Source organism: Triturus cristatus, chromosome 3_2 (genome assembly GCF_964204655.1).
Source record: "Triturus cristatus chromosome 3_2, aTriCri1.1, whole genome shotgun sequence".
Taxonomy (NCBI): domain Eukaryota; kingdom Metazoa; phylum Chordata; class Amphibia; order Caudata; family Salamandridae; genus Triturus; species Triturus cristatus.
This window is the reverse complement of record NC_140584.1, coordinates 927,270,690-927,288,479: the sequence shown is the minus strand read 5'-3', so window position 1 is coordinate 927,288,479 and position 17,790 is coordinate 927,270,690. Positions and strand designations below refer to the sequence as shown.

Genomic DNA, 17,790 nt, shown 5'->3' with positions numbered 1-17,790 from the left:
GAACTGAAGATAATTACTTTATGGTCCATTCCTTCAAGGTAATGAGGGTTTCCAGGAAAAAATACTGTAAGGTAATAAGTGGTTTCTGCCACAGGACAATGCTCTGCCTTTCTTCTCGATCTCTCTTCTTCTTGTCGTGTAACGAATGGGGGTCTGAAAGAAAATTGGGACATACATTAGGATATATAAAACATTTTATTTACATTTTCAGTAGCATAGCAAGACAGGAGTATAGTTACTACATCAATTTCTTATCCCCCACTTCCCATCCATATTCCCATAGATGTGTTTCAAGGTCATGTCTCAACCGGTGACCTGAACATAAATCTCGCCCTGTCACTTGCCATAATGTCTATAACAATTGAAATGTAACAATATTTCCCCCCCCCTTCAGTTAGTCCCCCAGTGACGTGTCCGGTCTCAGATATCATATTGGTCTCGTATCAGGTCAGTCTTTTATTTTACCTATGCCATTCTCTTTTTATCCATTTACCTCACTCTCCTTCATTGCCAGGTCCCCCTTCTCCCACCCTATTGGTTTCTGCAGTGGGGGCAAGGGGTCCCTTTGCATACATCAGCACGAGTGACCATGCTCGGGCATATTCTTCTATCTTTTTATCTTTCCTAATCGGTTTCATTCCGATTAGTTCTGCTGTTGCCCACTCACTGAGGTCTTTCAGCCATTCTTCAAATGCCTGGGAGCAGAACTTAGCCATCTAATTGCTATTCTCTGCTTTGCTAGTACCAGCCTACTAGTACAAACCGTCTGCTAAGTTTCTTTGATTTTGGCGTAGAGAGCAGTCCCAGTATCACTACCCGTATTGTTTTGTTAATGTTCCACCCTGTGGTTGTTTGCATTTGATCTACTATCCTCCCCCTGTATGGCATCAAAGTTGGGCATTCCCATATCATGTGCATACAATGCGCGTCAGTATGGCTGTATCTGGGGCATGTGGTGGTGCGTTCCGGGTAGATTTTAATTATAGTCCGCAGAGTCATGCAAGTTTGATGTATAATATTGTAGTGTTTAAGTTTAAATCATCCGTTTCTGGTCTGTCAGGGGCTCATATAAAATCTCGTCCCATCTGGTTTGAATTGGGAGGGACATCTTCAGGAGATCGTCCCGCAATGCTCTATATATGTGCGAGACCAACCGGCGCCCTCGTGCCATATTAAGGATTGTCTGTAGTACCAATGTACCGGGTGGTTCTTGCGGATAAGAGGGCCAAAGCGCGCGTGCCACAGCAGATATCTTCCCATATTGTAAGAATTGCCCTCCCTCAGTGCAAAATTGTGTTTGTCCTCCTCTCGCGTTATAAAATGTTCATTACTATCCAAGTCCCCCATTGTATGACATCCCTGGTCTACCCATTTCTTAAAAGACATTGAGTCTGCTATCTTCTTAAAAGGTTTCACCACCCACAATGGCATATCTGGGGCATAGGGCGCGTGTTGAACAACCTTCTTAATTCCCGTTCCCAAACCGCTGCAATGTATCGAATAATGTATGGATAAGAGTCAGGTGTCCCTGCCTCCATCATGAGCAGCTCCAGGAGGGAGACTGCTGTGTGTGTACCAGCTAGTATTTTTATTTTTTTTTTAAAGTTTTATATAGCGCGAACTAGACCCAAGAAATCGGGTATCTGAGCGCTTTACATGAGCACCAGTCTCATTACAGATGGACACATTCATTTTTGTTAGGCACGGGAAGATTAAGTGGTTTGCCCAGAATCACAGATGTTGAGCTTCATTGCCGAGACTCAAACTGGGTTTCCCAGCTTTGAGGTCGACTGCTCTAGCCGCAAGTACTGCTTACTGGAGCTGCAAGACCATGTAATATAATTCTAATTGTGGTACCTCCATTCCTCCCGCTTCCCATTTTCGTTGGAGTGTGTAGAGTTTAACCCGTTTTCACTTGGTTCCCCATAGCAGCTGGACTAGTGAGCTTTCTAAGTTTGTAAGGTAGTGTCTCAGGATCTTGTATAAAGAGTGCTGCTGGGTATATAGACACCTAGGTGGGATAACCATTTTTATTAACGCTATCTTCTCCATCAGAGAGAGTGGAAGTTCCTTCCAGAATTTGATATAGTTGCCTATACTACCTTTCCCATATTGTTTTGTAGGTAGGCGGCGGGTGTATGTGTCAGACAGATTCCCAGGTATCTGACACCATCTGGTATCCATGTTAGGCCTACATTAGGTAATTCATTTTCTGATTTCCCGGACAGCTTCCCCATGGGGAACAATTTTGAGTTCTCAGGGTTGCGGTTAAGGCCAGAGAGTGTTCTAAATTCCTTTAGCTCCCTCAAAAGAGCCTGGACCACGCTATCAGGCTGACGTATGTACACCAGTGACATCTGCATATAATGAGACCACATGGTTGGTATTTCCCAGTTGGATTCCCCATCTCCCCAGTTTTCTCCTCTGTATGGCTGCCAAAGGCTCCATTGCAATTGTGAATATGAGTGGGGACAAGGGACAGCATTGTCGAGTGCCCTTGTTAATATAAATTGGTCCGATACCTGCAGAGGCAAGGAAATTTTGGGATGAGAAAAGCAAAATGTGATCAAAACTGACTTCATACAATGAGGAATGGTACCCATGGGAGGATCTGAAGTTGGGCAAGATGGGCTAACTGCATGAAGGTGAAGGGTTGGGCATTAAGGCGAAGGGTTGGCCAATAAGGTGAAGGGTTGGGCATTAAAGTAAAGACTTGTGACAGTTCTGCCAAACAAAATCTGGATAATCTATTCTAATGGCTTATTTGAAAGAAGGACGAGAAGGTAGTTTGTCAGATGAGAACCTGACATTTTGAGCTGGATCCAGGTGGATGTAGAGATTTTTAACTTTCTAAGTGATGGATAAAATGACTCTAAATGGAAGACTGGCTTTCTCCAGAAGGGACTAAAAGTGCACAGTGTCTGTGGGAAAGCATGGGGACTACTATTGTGGTAAAGCGGAGAAGGATAAAGACAAAACCCCCGACACATCAGTGCTAACTTCTACCTCCTTAGAAAAAAAAAAGCACATACAGCCCATGACTACCCAGTCCTAAACATGGCCCGAACATCAGATGGTAAACAAAATCTCCTACAGTTAGAATTACAAGTTAGAATACAGACCAAAAATTAAAAAACAAGGGCAGAAAAGCAATGTACAAAACCAAACATCCTACTACGTCTGGCCACAGGGATAACTTGAGAAATAATCTCATGCATCACTTCTAGGAGTCTGCGGATGATGACACAGGAACAGTAAAGTTTCCGCCAGAGTCCTCTCTGTATTATAATTCGTTATTAGGAGGATTAAAATCACTGGATCAAATACATGCCCTTAAAAGTGAACGAAGGAATAGTCAACAAGGTATGTTTCTTTATGGCAGTGTGTGTTTATATATTTGAAAACCGCAGACACGTAAAAATCAGGCAGTGTTTGATGGTTCATTTGGGGTCTTGGAGGGGGAAGAAGTGAGGGAGACTTTAGATTGCCAATTGTTGTTTTCTACATTGAGCATATTACTGTTATTCATAACTGCTGTAAACTTGAACAGTGTTAACCGAGAAATGTAGTGATTTGGTACTATTCAGTCAATTCAATTAAGCTTTATTCGTTATGATTTAAGCCACTTATTTTTAGATTTTATGAGAAAATATTTGAAATGTTATATACACATTTGGATAATTTTTCTACTTCCATTTCTCCCTCCTATTCTTTTTATATTTTCTTGAATTCTGTTATATTTTGATAGTTACATGATTAAACAGATATTTATATATCCCCTTTGAGATCACACATAAGATAGGATCCCTTTTTTGCATTTATTGTATTTATTAATTTTAGTACTGTATTTCATGATTAAACTGTGATTTTTTCCTATCAATGTTCTGTGTATTTGTCCATCATGTTTAGATATTTTTAACATTTATTGTGATATCGAATTTAGATTGCCAGTTGTTGTTTTCTACTTTGTGTATTTTATCTGCAATTGGAGTCGTGAGTTATAGCAGGGGGTCCTGATTTATTTGCATTAACAGTAATATGCTCTCCACAGAAGGGCGTAATTTTTAGAACCTCATTTTCAGAACCTCCTCTGCCCAGCTCTTCAGCTACTGAACTTCTTCACACATCAGAAAAACAGTTTGGCTCACCTTCAGAATCGTGCATTTCGTATCTACATCGGTCAAGAACTCCAACACCTGTAATTGAATGCATGACTCGTGTAATGCTCTTTATTTTGAATGTTGCCCCACAAACACCACCTGTTTGAGTGCTGAAAATAAACACAAAAGACACAGAGCTACAGCTGTTTCAAGCTGGCCTTACCTGTAATGTTACCATTATGGTGGTCTCGGTTTAGTAATGGGTGCCTCTGTTCACATTCTGATAGACCCTCTGCCATTTCATAAGTCGGTTTTTCACGGGGATCTGAAGAGGGGCGAAACGCAACCATGTGAGCAAACAATGATAACTTTTCACAACCAAAAGCAAATTCTTTTTTTTATAAATCTTTTTATTAAACTTGTTCGTCGACATGTAAATGTGAGACAGAGTACACATTACAGCAGATACACATGTTATAGATTCATGATACATTACACAGCGAGAACAATATCATGGGGTAGGGGATTCCTCCTGGCTGATACACATTGGGGGGGTACATGTGTCTCTGCGGTAAATGTTCCAAGGACTCCATATCCGAAGCCATTTTCTGGGACATCCTCGGCTACAAAAACATTCTTCTTCCTGAACATGCACCAGTCTAGGTCTTTTTTCCATGCTTCGATCCTAGGCGGCTGCGAGGCACACCACAATTGTGCTACATTTCTTTTCGCTAACATGAGCCCCAGTGTGACCCATCGCTTGTTGTAAGTCGAAAGGTCTGTGGGCTCCAATACATTTAAAAGACATAGTCGGGCTTCCACGCTTGGGTCAAGTGCAAGTACTTCTCTAAAGGTGGTGTGTATGTCCCACCAATATGGTTGTATGAGGTCACATTCCCATAATGTGTGCAAGAATGTACCCTCCCCTCCACACCATCGCCTGCAATCGCTCGTGTCTGCTATACCCATTCGTACTAGGCCAGGCCCTGTGATATAAATCCTGTGAAGAATTTTAAGTTGGACCAGACACAGTCTAGCCTGTATAGCCACCACCCTCTGTGAAGACACTGCCTCCGGCCACTCCTAGTCATCCAGCTCAATACCATCCCGTGCCCATTTTCCCGAGTGGCTGGAGGGGGTCTACCATATTATTAATTAATTTCTTGTAAATCAGGGAAATGATCTAACAAAAAGCAAATTCAATGCTTACTTTGAAACTTTAGAGTTCACTGGCAGGGAGTACCATTAGTACAAGGGATCACAAATAGTTTGAACACAAATGAAATATCTTTAATGAAGAAAGTGCAGGTAACAGAGTCCCACAAGTAGTAGAAAAGCTCAGGGGACGTAGACTCCTGCAAAAAAGTTTTGATAAGTCAAGTATACACTTTAACCTCAAGAATAACTGTTCCTTCCTAAGAATCCAACAATTTCACGTCCAGGCTGTATTAACCTGGCTGGGGTCTGCTATGTGTCTCTGTAAAGAATGGAAAGGGATAGTGGAGGGATGGGAGGAAAGGAGTACTCAAGAGGGACTTTGGGGGGGGGGGGGGGAAGGGACACAGAGAACTCAAAAGAGAACGTTTTATTCAAATCACAACATTGTATATAGCAGACATACAGAGCAGCAGACATACAGAGCAGCATCCCTGGCCGAAACAATAAGTGCCAGAACAATATAGCCCCAACTCTAGTGCCAGGTATTATTAGGGATGGGCATTGGGCTTGGAGCTAGCAGAAGGAAGTTACAGAAGATAGGAGCCATGATAGCAGTGTCACATATGTGGGGACTAAGTCTAGCTATGTGGTGACCAGCAGTTTTGGAACTTCCTCCAATACATCGATTGTGATAGAAATCCGACCGAGTTATTTGCACAACAGAACGGGATAATGCAATGTTCATGCTTGAAAACATGGCAGAGAGTAATGCTGAACTTTCAAAAGAAATAAATACAACACATGTATTAACCTCACTAGAGTCAAATCAACGACCCAACAATTGTAAAGAAAGAAAATACGCACAAGAGACCAAAGAACACAAAATCATTTAACATTGAAGGGTTTTGGGACGCTGTCCAACACAACAGATTTCCTGCTACTATGACTGCATCTTTCGCAGTGTTGTGAAATCCAGAACTAAGTGCTACACAAATAGAAATAGACCTATAACCCGGTGTTTAAATCAGGTCTGTTTCATACAAAAACAGATTATACCAATTGGCAATCCGACCTCGAGGTGGGTGTGCCTAAAAACGTTTACCTCTGCCACTGGGCACAGAACAGCAGACTGAAGGAGATGCGCACCTCAAAATCTCCTACCCGGTTCTTGCTCTCTGTTCCGCGCGCCCCGCTACCGGGGGCTGGCTCAGCAGAAACACTTACACAACGCGGTCAACCAGCATGAAGGACGAAGGTTTCTCCTTCACTTGCGAGCCTAGGCTGCTGCGGGTTTACTCTCTCTCTGGCCACGCTTTCCATTCGTCAGCATTCGACGGCCAAGAAAAAAAAATGAAAAAATGAATCAAAACGCCCGAAGGTGCACGTGCAGCTGCTGTGTCAAACGAAGGACGGGCCGCAAAGATGTATTTCCCCTAGCACAAACCTAGCTACAGAAACCGCGTCTTCCTCCATGGCGTCCGCCCACCCACTGTACTTCCAAGAGATGAACCCGTCTGCCGTTAACACTTCCCTGAACTGCGGCCGGGCGACGGAGCGCGCGATTCTAGTTATTGGAGGCCTCCTCCATTTAAAGAAATCTCGCGCCTTCCCTTGCCACTTTAAAAGCTCGGGAGTGCGTTGCGCAACGACCGTGGGTTACAACACAAAACTGGAATATTTCACAAGAGGACCTTTTCTCTGGAGAGTCCGCAGCGCGTTAGAAAAAGCAAGGAAAAAGACGCAACTGCGTACCTACGTATGCTGCATTCACTCACTCGTGTACGGAAAATAACGGCTGGAGAAGTAGAAACAGGGCATAAAATGGAGACGAGAAGCTGCACATTTTAACTGGGTGCTGCAGTCCAAAGTTTAATCCATTTCTTTTGATTAATAGCACTACTCATAGGGTGTCAGAACACTTTACATCACATACATGTTATACAGACACAATGAATCATACAGGAGTAAATCAACGTACAGGAATGCTACATAAGACAACAAGCATTTACAATGCAATGGTCTCGGCATTGTTAACCCCTTCGGTGCTCATGACGGAGCGTCGGTTGAGCTGTGCTCATGACGGAACCGTTCCGTCATGACCACGCCCGCGCAAGAAACGGTCAGCGCTCAGCGGGAATCGGCGCCGCATCGAAGGGGTTAAAGTTACAGCTATTGGCATTGTTCATGACATTTTTGTTTATGTTGTTGTTTTTAAAAGATTTAACCCCTTGTGTGCCACGCCCTTTCCCCGCCCTGTGCCGGCCGTTACATTAGCGGGCGGGGTTTATGATGAGCTGGACTCGTCATGGGCACAGCGCAACCGCGGCCCATGACGAGTCCAGCTCGTCATGGGCACACAAGGGGTTAAAGAAACGGCATTGTTATTTACAATGTCAATAGCTTAATCACTCTCAAATGCTCCTGCAAGGGAAACGCTTTGTGTGTTCTTGCACTCCCCCCCCACCCCTCCCACTTGTAGCGCGAGGCGTGCGCTTGTTTAAACTAACAATGTGTATATTCACAAAGCGCTTACAGGCTGTGAAGTCAAAGAGCTATGAACACCCACCTCTCTTCCGAAATCCATGGTTTATTTTTTTGCAGGTCGATATAGCGCAACCTCTACCCGAAGGTATTGGAGCGCTTTAAATGACCACCAGTTACCTTACACAAGACACATTCATTTTTTATAAACACGGGAAGATTAAGATATCACAGGATGCTGAACCAAGGCAGACACTCGAACCCTGTGCGTCAGCTCCAAAGTCGGCTGCTCTAGCCCTAAGTCTATGTCCTCTGTTTGAATTATAGGACCCACTGACCTGCCTCTTGACCTCGACCACTTAGGAGACTTTGAAGGCGAATTTGTTTAAGTTCTCGTGTGCCCTGATCCATGCAGCTCGCCGAGTTCATGTTTTTCGCTGTGCCTTCTAAGACTTGTAGCCCTACTTTTAACTCATTCTTACAGGAGAATTATAAATCCGAACCTGTAACAAAAATACAATCTGGGTAGGATTAACTGCCCTCACAAGAACCAAGGAAACTACACGACCCATCATGCATCTGAGCTCACACTCATCATGTAAGCAGAACGCGTTGCCCCGAACAGTCAGAGGTTGTTAACTTTAATCTCCCCCCTCACAAGTACTCCCAAACGTTCCCTTCCCACCACAGTCGCGCCACAATCACTATGTCTGCCAACTTCAGTGCTGAAAGGAGATGCAGTAAAGGGGTAAGCTCAAAGATGCTAGATCTGCCGGAGAGAAAAGAACCAATGTATAGTGTATGCTAACATTGTGAATACAATCCTCGAGACAAATAAAAGCTAAGATAATACAATCATAGAGCATTTATTTCCCCCCTCCCCCGCCCCTTTCATGGTATCATCTAGATTGCTGTTGAACAGTGGAGGGAGTGAGTAGAATGTCCTTCACATTAGCAGCCTCAGAAGGATTAAAGGCTGTGTCACCTGCAGGACTATTTTTATCGACCTCGGAAAGATGACATGCCTAATTTGAATTATGATATTTATTATCTCCTAGGCCACTCGAATGACGCAGAAAGGGAGGACCAAACTAGGAGGCAAAAAAGGGAACTATGCAGTATAATGAGGCACTTTTTTATAATATTGCTTCATTATTTTGTGGTTTTTTATACTTGCTAACACTTTCTGGCCAAAGATTTGACCTCATTGGTACCAGTTTAACAACCAAATGCGGTCATAAACAACTGAAGGATGGATAACCAGTCAACCTTTGCGGGTGGCATTCTATTGTGCGGAAACAGGGATCGCCACATATTTAGTAACGTTTGATGCGATTCAGCTAGACGCATTGTTTGGTTAAAATCTGCAGATACAGCAGTGGATGGATCAAGTGGCAAATGGAGCAAATCTATAATTATGTGGAAAACGCTGTGGCTGCAGAATCGCATAATTCAAGTGGCCCTGATTATATAGATCTCCGAAGGATAACAGGTTGAGTTTCACATATGGCTGTAAATAGATCGACCTCGTAAGGACTGCGGCCTATATCTGCCCAATCATGACAGCCTGGGTTTAACGGTACTCTTTGCAATAGGGTCCCAACACACTGAGCTGCCTTTAGAGGGGTGATCTATAGCACCTTGCCCATCACACAAGGGCACTGTGGGAGGTGCAAAGACTTGAAGGTTCGCCACTGCAGCGCCTCATGAATAAGGCACATCCTCCCAGCCTGGCAGAGTCTGGCGGCTCTTAAATTGCATCAGAAGCTTGTTAGCAAACAATAGAGCGCACAAGGGGCCGGGAGGGGCCGTGGGGGGGGGGGGGGTGGAAATGGCGCTGTAATTGGATAGGGCGGATGCACTGTACTTAAAGGTAGGCGGGAGGATCCGTGTCAAGCACCGTTACTGTGCCATAGCTGAGAGCTCCGCAAGGCTAACTGCAGGGGAAGAAGAGTGCACCTGTGGCACCCCACACACTCACCTCGCACTCCCAGCTGGACCAGTGCGGACCCGGGGGTGCCAGGGCACCGCGTCCACTCTTCAGCAGATCCTTCGTTCTCCACCCGCCGCAGCTGAGGGTGCAGGGCGCATAAGGAGCGGCGCGGCAGGGACGGACCCTTGGACCTCCTTTCTGCAGTTCTGCCAGCACCGAGGACATCCTAGGGTACGGGGGACCCCAACAGTGTGGCTCCAATGCAGGAGGATGCAGTCTTCCAAGATAAGGCTTAATATCGGAGCTTAGATCGTTCCCGGGGAATCCGGAACTTTGCACCGGGAGTTAAAGTGGTTTGCGCAACATCACACGGTTGGTGTCAAGTGGAGAAACCAGGATTTAAACGTGTTATGGTTTGTGACCTGAGTTGGAAACGTAAACATCAGAGCACACCTCACCACAAGCTCCAGGTTGCGAGGATGGGGCAGCAAGAACCATGAACACCGCCGCCTTTCTCCGAGGCGAAGCAGAAATGCCTCGGAGAAAGGCAGCGGCGGTTTCGGATTCGGGGGTGTGTTTTTCTTTTCTCTCCTCTTGCCATTGGCTGGAGGAGAGAAAAACACGCCCAGCGAAAAGTATCGAAAAAACACGCCCCGGAATCCGAAAAGGACGGGGCTTGTTTTGCGAGACAAAGACTCTTCTCCAATGGCTGGCCAGCATTTAAGAGGCCAGCCAATGGAGAAGAGGAGAGAAGAGGGGCGGGTTCAAGCCCCTCTTCTCCAAAACATTAAATCTCGGAGCGAGACTGCGCAAGCGCAGCCTTCGAGTCGAGACCTAGAAGGGCGTGGCTAAAAAGTGGAAAGAAGGGCACAGAACACGCCCCCGAATCTGAAAAAGACGGAGCCTATTTGGAGGGACGGCTCTCTCCTCCAATGGCTGGCCTCAGTTTAGGAAGCCAGCCAATGGAGGAGAGCCAAAAAGAGAGGCGGGCTAAATAGCCACTCTAAGCATCATAAGATCGCCGGACTTCCGGTTCTGCCTTCGGCAGACCGGACGGTCCCTCGACCTAAAAAGGACTACAAAGTGTAGGAGCTGCATGTCATCCATACAGCATATTTTATTAAGAGAGCTTAGTCTGGAGAAGCCCAACCACAGGTTTAACACCAAACATAGTGGTTGGGGCTGGTTTTGCTAATTAGAATTTCCTTTTCAGCAACATTAAAATAACGAGAGGCTGGGGGGAGAGGGGGGACATAACGTACTAACCTATACCTTTCAGTTTGCAAGCAGTTTTTTTAAAGACAATTTATACAACATATCATACATAGCACTGTGTTGTTAGTATTGTAGCTTATTAACTTAAAGTAACAAACATTTGTGACAAAGCAGCAACTCACTGAGCTATCTACATAAAATAAAATTCTGTGATCTGCATGAGGCATGTGTTTTGCAGCAGGCATATTAGCCTTCGGTGCTACTTTATGACGAGTCAAAACTGGCACAAGACAAAAAGTTCTCTCTGCAGCGGGGGCATTAAATCACCAGAGTGATCTTGACATTTTTATTGCTGGGCACAAAAGGAAACTTCTTGCCCCAGGGGCTTTTTAACCCATAATATATTTCGAAACACTGCACTGGGCGCCGCAGGGGGTACTGAGGCACTGGCCAAACTACCCTAAAGCCACCCTTGTTGCCCAAGAAAAACGTCTACAGGGATGGGGACAAGGCCTGTCTGCTGTAGCATCCAAAGCCACATGAGCTTTAATTGGGAGGTAAAATCAGGCCCATGTTCCCACCAACACCCAGGAAAACTGTGTGCGCGAACACCGGGTCAGTCGTGATAAAGCGGACCAGTACCTCACCCAAGAACACCACACCACCGGACTCAGAATCAGGGCCCTACTGGCAGGATCCGGGACCAGCAGATCCTCAAAAAACAGTTTCCCACCACAAACATACACACGCATTACATGTATACACCATAATTCCTAGAAGAACACACACTCTTACAAGTTACATTCTTCAAAAATTAAAATAAAAGAGAGCCAATTGGTTAGTCTTATTTGACAAATGGCAGAGATGCCAGCAAATGTGTGTGGCTAAAGGAAAAGCGACTACTGGGAAAAGCATTTACTAAGAGCTGGGCAGCCACCAAAAGGTGACTTTATCCAGATCGTTTAGGTTCTTGCCAATTATCAACTTTGTATGTAGATTCCACTGTGATTGAAAATGAGAAAGCGAGGAGAAGGAAGCACTGGGCAGCTTAGGTAAACAAGGTGTACAGAAACTCTTGACAACATTTAGGATTATTTGGGAGGAAAGTGAAAGTGGGCTGGTCCAGATAGTTGCCGGGCATGTGTCTCTAACAAATATATCTTTGGAGAATGCCTACCAATCGGTATTAGTACTCACAACTGATGGATGTGGGGATCCATGTCTGGTGTAGCAATGGGTGATACGGCTATAATTTGTCTAGCAATGGGGTCGCTAAAACTGCCACTCAACCAACATTACTGCCTTCAATATTGGCACACAGTATCAGGCTCCTGCTTCAGTATAAAAGTGCAAGCATGCCAGATATCCAGGTTCTGAACAGTTTTCTCAGACAAAAAGCATGTTAGAGATTAGAGAGCCTGCCTGGAACTTGTGGAGAGCACAGGATAAGGCTTGGTCGTCTTTTTGAAGCCTTTCTTTGACTATTGGGTGGTAAAGGGGGGTAATTCCTGCCAAGGTTTTTGGAGCAAAAAGATGGCCCAGCAATAGTGCAAACAGCACCAGGTGGCCAAGTTGGGACACAGGGAATTGGGCTGATTCTTTATAGTGGTAATTAGACTGGCAGAAGCTCCATCGCTGCCACAGGGAGCTGCACCACCACCAGAGGACCTATCCATAAGGCTTCATATATTCAGAGGGTCCAAAAACAAGTCAAAGCTGATGTTTCACTAGCACTTTGTCTCTGGGGAACAGGGGGACGTTTGGCAAATCCTAAGCTCCCCGTCCGGCATTCCTCCTGCGCCTTTTGTGCATTTAATGTAACTTAAGTGGCCAATGGTATGCTTAGATGTAGGTCCCTTGCTCACTTTGCTGCTGGAACTAAGTTACAGTTGGCTGAAGAGGCACAATCAGACTAAAACAGGTCTTGTATTCCGGTTCAGAGAGGACCTGGAATGACCCAAACTGATTTGCATATGGCTAGGTCTAATCTGAGGTATCATGGTGGGCAAAAGAATGATGGGCTGGAATACTATCCCGAGCGCTTACAATAAGTTTAACCACTGGCAATCGTTCTCCCGGTCACTTTTAATGTGTGTGATGTGTATCTGACTTGTCCATTACTGAGTCCACTTTTCCAGGGGACTAGGGAGGCACAAAGGAGAATCCAGATGAGATAGAATCCAGATGAGATAGAATCATCATTTCTGAAAAGCATGTTGCTACAACATGGAAACTTGTGCAATATAATGTCCCTCCAATAGCTAGATCTATAGGGAAGGTGGAGAGGGGAGGGGGAAGGGAAATCACCTACTCCTTAGTATCATGTGCTTCAGTCTTTAAGGCAACCTCCAAACAAGACTGGTGCATTTAGGTTTATTTAAGAGGCGAGCTTGGTGAGGCTTGGGAGGTTGTGTCTGCTTTTCCGTGCTCACAAAATTGTTGGTGCAGTGGGGGAACAAATAATTAGTTCAAACACTGGGGAGAGGTAGTGCTCCTGTACTACTACTTGTGGCAAGGTTTTCCACTCGCAGATACAGTGCTTACCTCTCTCTCACCTAATACCTGCACAAAAGGTATTTAGGAAAGTGTTTCATTGGCTGCCATCCTCTGCTAGGAAAACTCTGGTTCAAGCTTTAGTCATAAGTCGTCTTGGCTTTGGTAATGCCCTGCAAGTGGCCACCAATGAGACTCTTATCCAAACTTCAGGTGGTGCAGAATACTACTGCATGCCTGGTTTGTAACCTTTCTGCAGGCTCTCCCTCCGCTCCCAATCTGAGAGCATTACATTGGCTACATCAAGAAACATACATTTTGTAAGCTTTGCTGTCTCACCCACAAGTATCTGATGGGTAGGGATCCCACTTACTTAAAGAAGAATGAGAGTCATTATTGTCTTGCCAGAAATCTTCGATCTAGCGATGAAGCCTTGCCGACTGTCCCCCCCAGTCGCATTTCTAGATTTGGCAAAAGATCCTTTTCCTTCACCGCCCCTTTAGCCTAGAATCAACGTCCGTACTATATCTGCACTTGTCCAGACTTTTTTAGTCAGTTGCTGGACCTTGTGTTAATGAAGTGCTGAGTTACACCCACGGGTGTGAGTTGTTGCACTATATGAAGTGATAATAACATAATATAACCCAACAAGACCATGTACACCTTGAGAATGAAATCTAATGTCTCCTTTCTGATGAGTCCACCATTAATCTGCATGCATGGTTCTGTGTGATGGTATCACACAGAGGACAGGCATGTAGTGTATGCCTGTTCTACAAACAAGACACAGATTATGAAGGTCCACTGGTGCAAATGGTTGGTGACTTGATGTGCTTGACTTAACAAAAGAGCACTGAAGCAGAAGTTACCTAAACAGAAGAGAAAAGGGGGGACAAACAAAATCGGCAAAAAAGATTTTAAAAAGGACTGGTCGAAGGGCCAAGGCCATGCATCAGTAAGAATTGGAAAAGCAGGTTCCAATACATATCATTCAACCAAAAAACATGCACTGGAAAACCTATACAATGGCCCGGAGACGGGGGTACACATATGGACATGTATATGGAACCACAACGCTCTGAAATGATAGCTTTTATAGAGGTCTATGGTCATATGCCACAAGGTGGCTGAGTCCAGTTGTAGGTCCAGAGGTTGTCTAATTTGGTGGGGGTCAGAGACGCAGTACTTCTACCCAACTATGCCTCTGAAGTAGGGGTGACTTCAAAGAAGGGTCTTTACAGTGAACACAGATCCTTTCTGCCCAGCCCCGGCTCCAGATTATCAGTAGGGGGTAATAAGCCCTTTATGTGGGAAACAGGACCCTGCCTATTTAGGTGTGTCAGCTCCCCTCTTTCTTCCTGCCCAGGAAGAGCTATCAGAATGTAGATGAATCTAGAAGGGTTCTCTCACACCTACCATTCCTGTATTTGTGGCTGTCTAGAGGGACTGCACACAGTGTAGCTATCACCCACCCCAGACATGTATTGGAGGCAGGCTGCAAGGCACTCAGAGCAGAGAAATGTCCACTTTCTAAAAGTTGCATTTCTAAAACAGCAATGCTGAATCCAACTTAACCAGTAGAGGAGGATTTATTACTAGTCCAAAGACATGAGGCAGCTACTCTTTTGAAATCAGGAACTTCAGCTTTAAAGTGTTTTCCGGGATTATCAATGCTAGTCTATGAGAGGAGTAGGCCTCACAGTAGTGAAAAACGAACTTGTATGTTTGTTAAAACCAGGACATGCAAAACCTACCAGTACATGCCCTGCCTTTTACTTACACAGCACCATGTCCTATGGCCTACCTACGGCCTAGCTCTAGGGTGACGTGTAATAAAACAGGAGTTTAAATCTTGGCAAGTGGTTTGAAGTGCCAAGTCGAAGTGGCAGTAAACTGGCCTGAGACAGATTTGAAAGGCTACTGGTGTGGGTGGCACAATCAGTGCTGAAGGCCTACTATTAGCAGTTAATTTACTGGCCCTCGGTATATGGCCTACTACTTTACAATGGACAAGTAAATTACATATGTCAATTGTGTATACACCAATTTCCCCATATTTAGGGGAGAAGCACATGCACTTTAGCACTGGTAAGCAGTGGCAAAGTGCTTAGAGTCCTATGGCCAACAAAAAGATAAAGCAAAAGTAGGCAGTAAGCAGGCAAAATGTTGTAGGGAAGACCACCCTAAGGATGACAGACCTAACATGATGGCACCAATGATACTCTCATGACCTTTGTTATCAGCTTGACCTTGTAGCATTTGCCAAAGTGATGACGGGTACAGTACGATTAACTTTCTTTAGGCCTGGGATGGATACAACTTTAGCTAACGCGCCAGCATCACATTACCCCCCTAAAAAACAATTAAAATGCGTACATATATGCATAAATACAGCGACTTTGTCAGTTCTCTAAAGTGTCAGCGACTTTGTCAGTTCTCTAAAGTGTCAATCGCAATCAGTTTCGACCTACCACTGCTCAAAGCAAAAATCACTGGAGGGTAACTGTTCCTGTGAAGGGATGCTTGCCTAATCGGCAGCGTAGAGTATAGTGGGCAAGAAAGTTAGTAGTAATCCAGCCAAACAGAGAAAATGATAGGTTGGTTGAAAACAGGGGGGGGGGGGGGGGGGGGTGTATGTGGCAAGGGAATTCCTTGAATTTGAAGAGTTGCCCTCACAGACTCGCTAAGGTGTCATGCTTCATCATTGGGCATTTAGCTCCTCATGGGGTGGTGCTGCAGTCCCTCACGGGACCCGCAAGAGGGTTCTTTAGCGGAGATCTTTTGAGAGGAATGCATAGTGGTGCGTGCGGTTATGTGGGGAGTGTGCCGGTGAGTTAAAAAGAACACAACAGTACCCGTAGTAATATTTATTCTCGGATTCGTTCGGTATGATTGAGAGCAGGAAAAAGAACGTAATTACCCTTACTCCAGTGAGAAGGGTCAGTTCGTTTTTAAAAAGGTGAATGGTGATAAAGGTCATGGGGTCGACATGTTTCACGCCCTATTTGTCCCTACTGGATCCTTGGCATTTCATCAGGACCGGATTTCTTTTTTGCAAAAGTGCAAATATTAAAATCAGACAAGGGTCCAAGGAAGGGGAAAGTTTATAGCGAAATTCGCACAGACGCTGATCCTTATGTTCATAGTCACAGATACAGAGGTGAACATATCTCGCACTGGCACTGTACCCAATGATGACAGACACTGAACAGATGCAACGCAGATCAGCATGTGTTAGATAGAACTGTTTAACGTGGAATGAGGGGGCTGAGTGACCCCAACAAGTGACAGCAAATATTAGCATACTTGGAGAAGCACGATATAAATATTGGCCTACTGCAAGAATCACATCTGTTTGACTCCACATGCCAGTACTTTGAGTCCCGGTGGGCGTCAAATAGACAATTCTCTACTCATTCTTCGTACTCGAGGGGCACAGTGACTTTAATTCGCAAAGACCCGCAGTATACAGAGCAGGGTTTTCTAAATGACCCCCAGGGTCGATACACCATCATGTGAGGTAGACTAGCCCACACATACACCACACCACCATAGCCAATTGTTACAGGCCAAACACTGATGATGCCTGCTTTTTTATAGATTGTGGGGGAAGATAGCAGCTACTGGCTCTACCCACATATTATAGGGGGTGGGGGAGGAGATTTTAATGTAGCATTGAACGCGTCCCTAGAAAGGTCTCATGCACTGACCATGCACCGCTGATGCGTGTCATAACTGTGACATACTGGATAAACACATGCTGCTGAACATCTGGCAAACTCGATGCCCCATGTGAAAGGAAAGGAACTTGCTTCTCGTGGGTACACAATAGCTGGTCTAGGCTGGATTACTGGCTAATTTCTAGAGGACTCGGTACATGGATGCACAGGGTCACACACTTGGCACGTACATACTCTAATCACTCCCCGGTCCTATTGGAGATGCGTCCCTCAGCTACCATACCACCCTACAGTTCATGGAAACTGCCCCCTACTCTTTTATTAGATACTGCATTCGGAGAAGCATGGAGACAAGAGATTATGGACTGTTTAAGCAGGAACAAAGACTCTGTCCCAGAAACAGGAATAATCTGGGAAGCATTCAAAGTAACTATCTGAGATGTATGTATTGCAAAAAGTGGTGGTGATCTGCGCTCTATTAGAGATGACTTGCGCAGACTGGAAGGGGAAATTAAAACGCTGGAGGCCAAGTAGGGTCCCTCAGACAAATCAGATGTATCCAGTAAAATTAGAAACGCACTGATGGTATATCAGGATACGACTGAACAGGAGTGTTTGTATCATGGCAAGAACGCCGGTAAAAGGGCATTTGGGGAGGGAGAACACCCCGAGCACACACTTGCGGTCATAACCCATAAACCATGCTTCGCCAACTATATCCTGGAAATTA

General features: G+C 45.1%; 1 protein-coding gene across 6 annotated transcripts in view; it reads right to left on the bottom strand.

Moving 5' to 3' along the window:
- The window catches only part of VMP1 (vacuole membrane protein 1), an 810,872-nt gene that overhangs the window by 713,378 nt on the left and 79,704 nt on the right, over positions 1 to 17,790 (bottom strand). For 2 of the 6 annotated variants that reach the window (XM_085649403.1, XM_085649404.1), the window contains 3 exons: positions 4,324 to 4,425; positions 4,149 to 4,196; positions 18 to 153 (listed from right to left, as the gene is read on the bottom strand). In XM_085649403.1, the coding sequence (XP_085505529.1) occupies positions 18 to 153; positions 4,149 to 4,196; positions 4,324 to 4,399 (260 nt within the window). In that variant the 5' untranslated portion in view covers positions 4,400 to 4,425. Of the gene's footprint in view, positions 1 to 17; positions 154 to 4,148; positions 4,197 to 4,323; positions 4,426 to 6,482; positions 6,797 to 17,790 lie in introns of those variants that run through there. The other 4 variants (XM_085649406.1, XM_085649407.1, XM_085649405.1 and 1 more) reach the window with 3 other exon arrangements.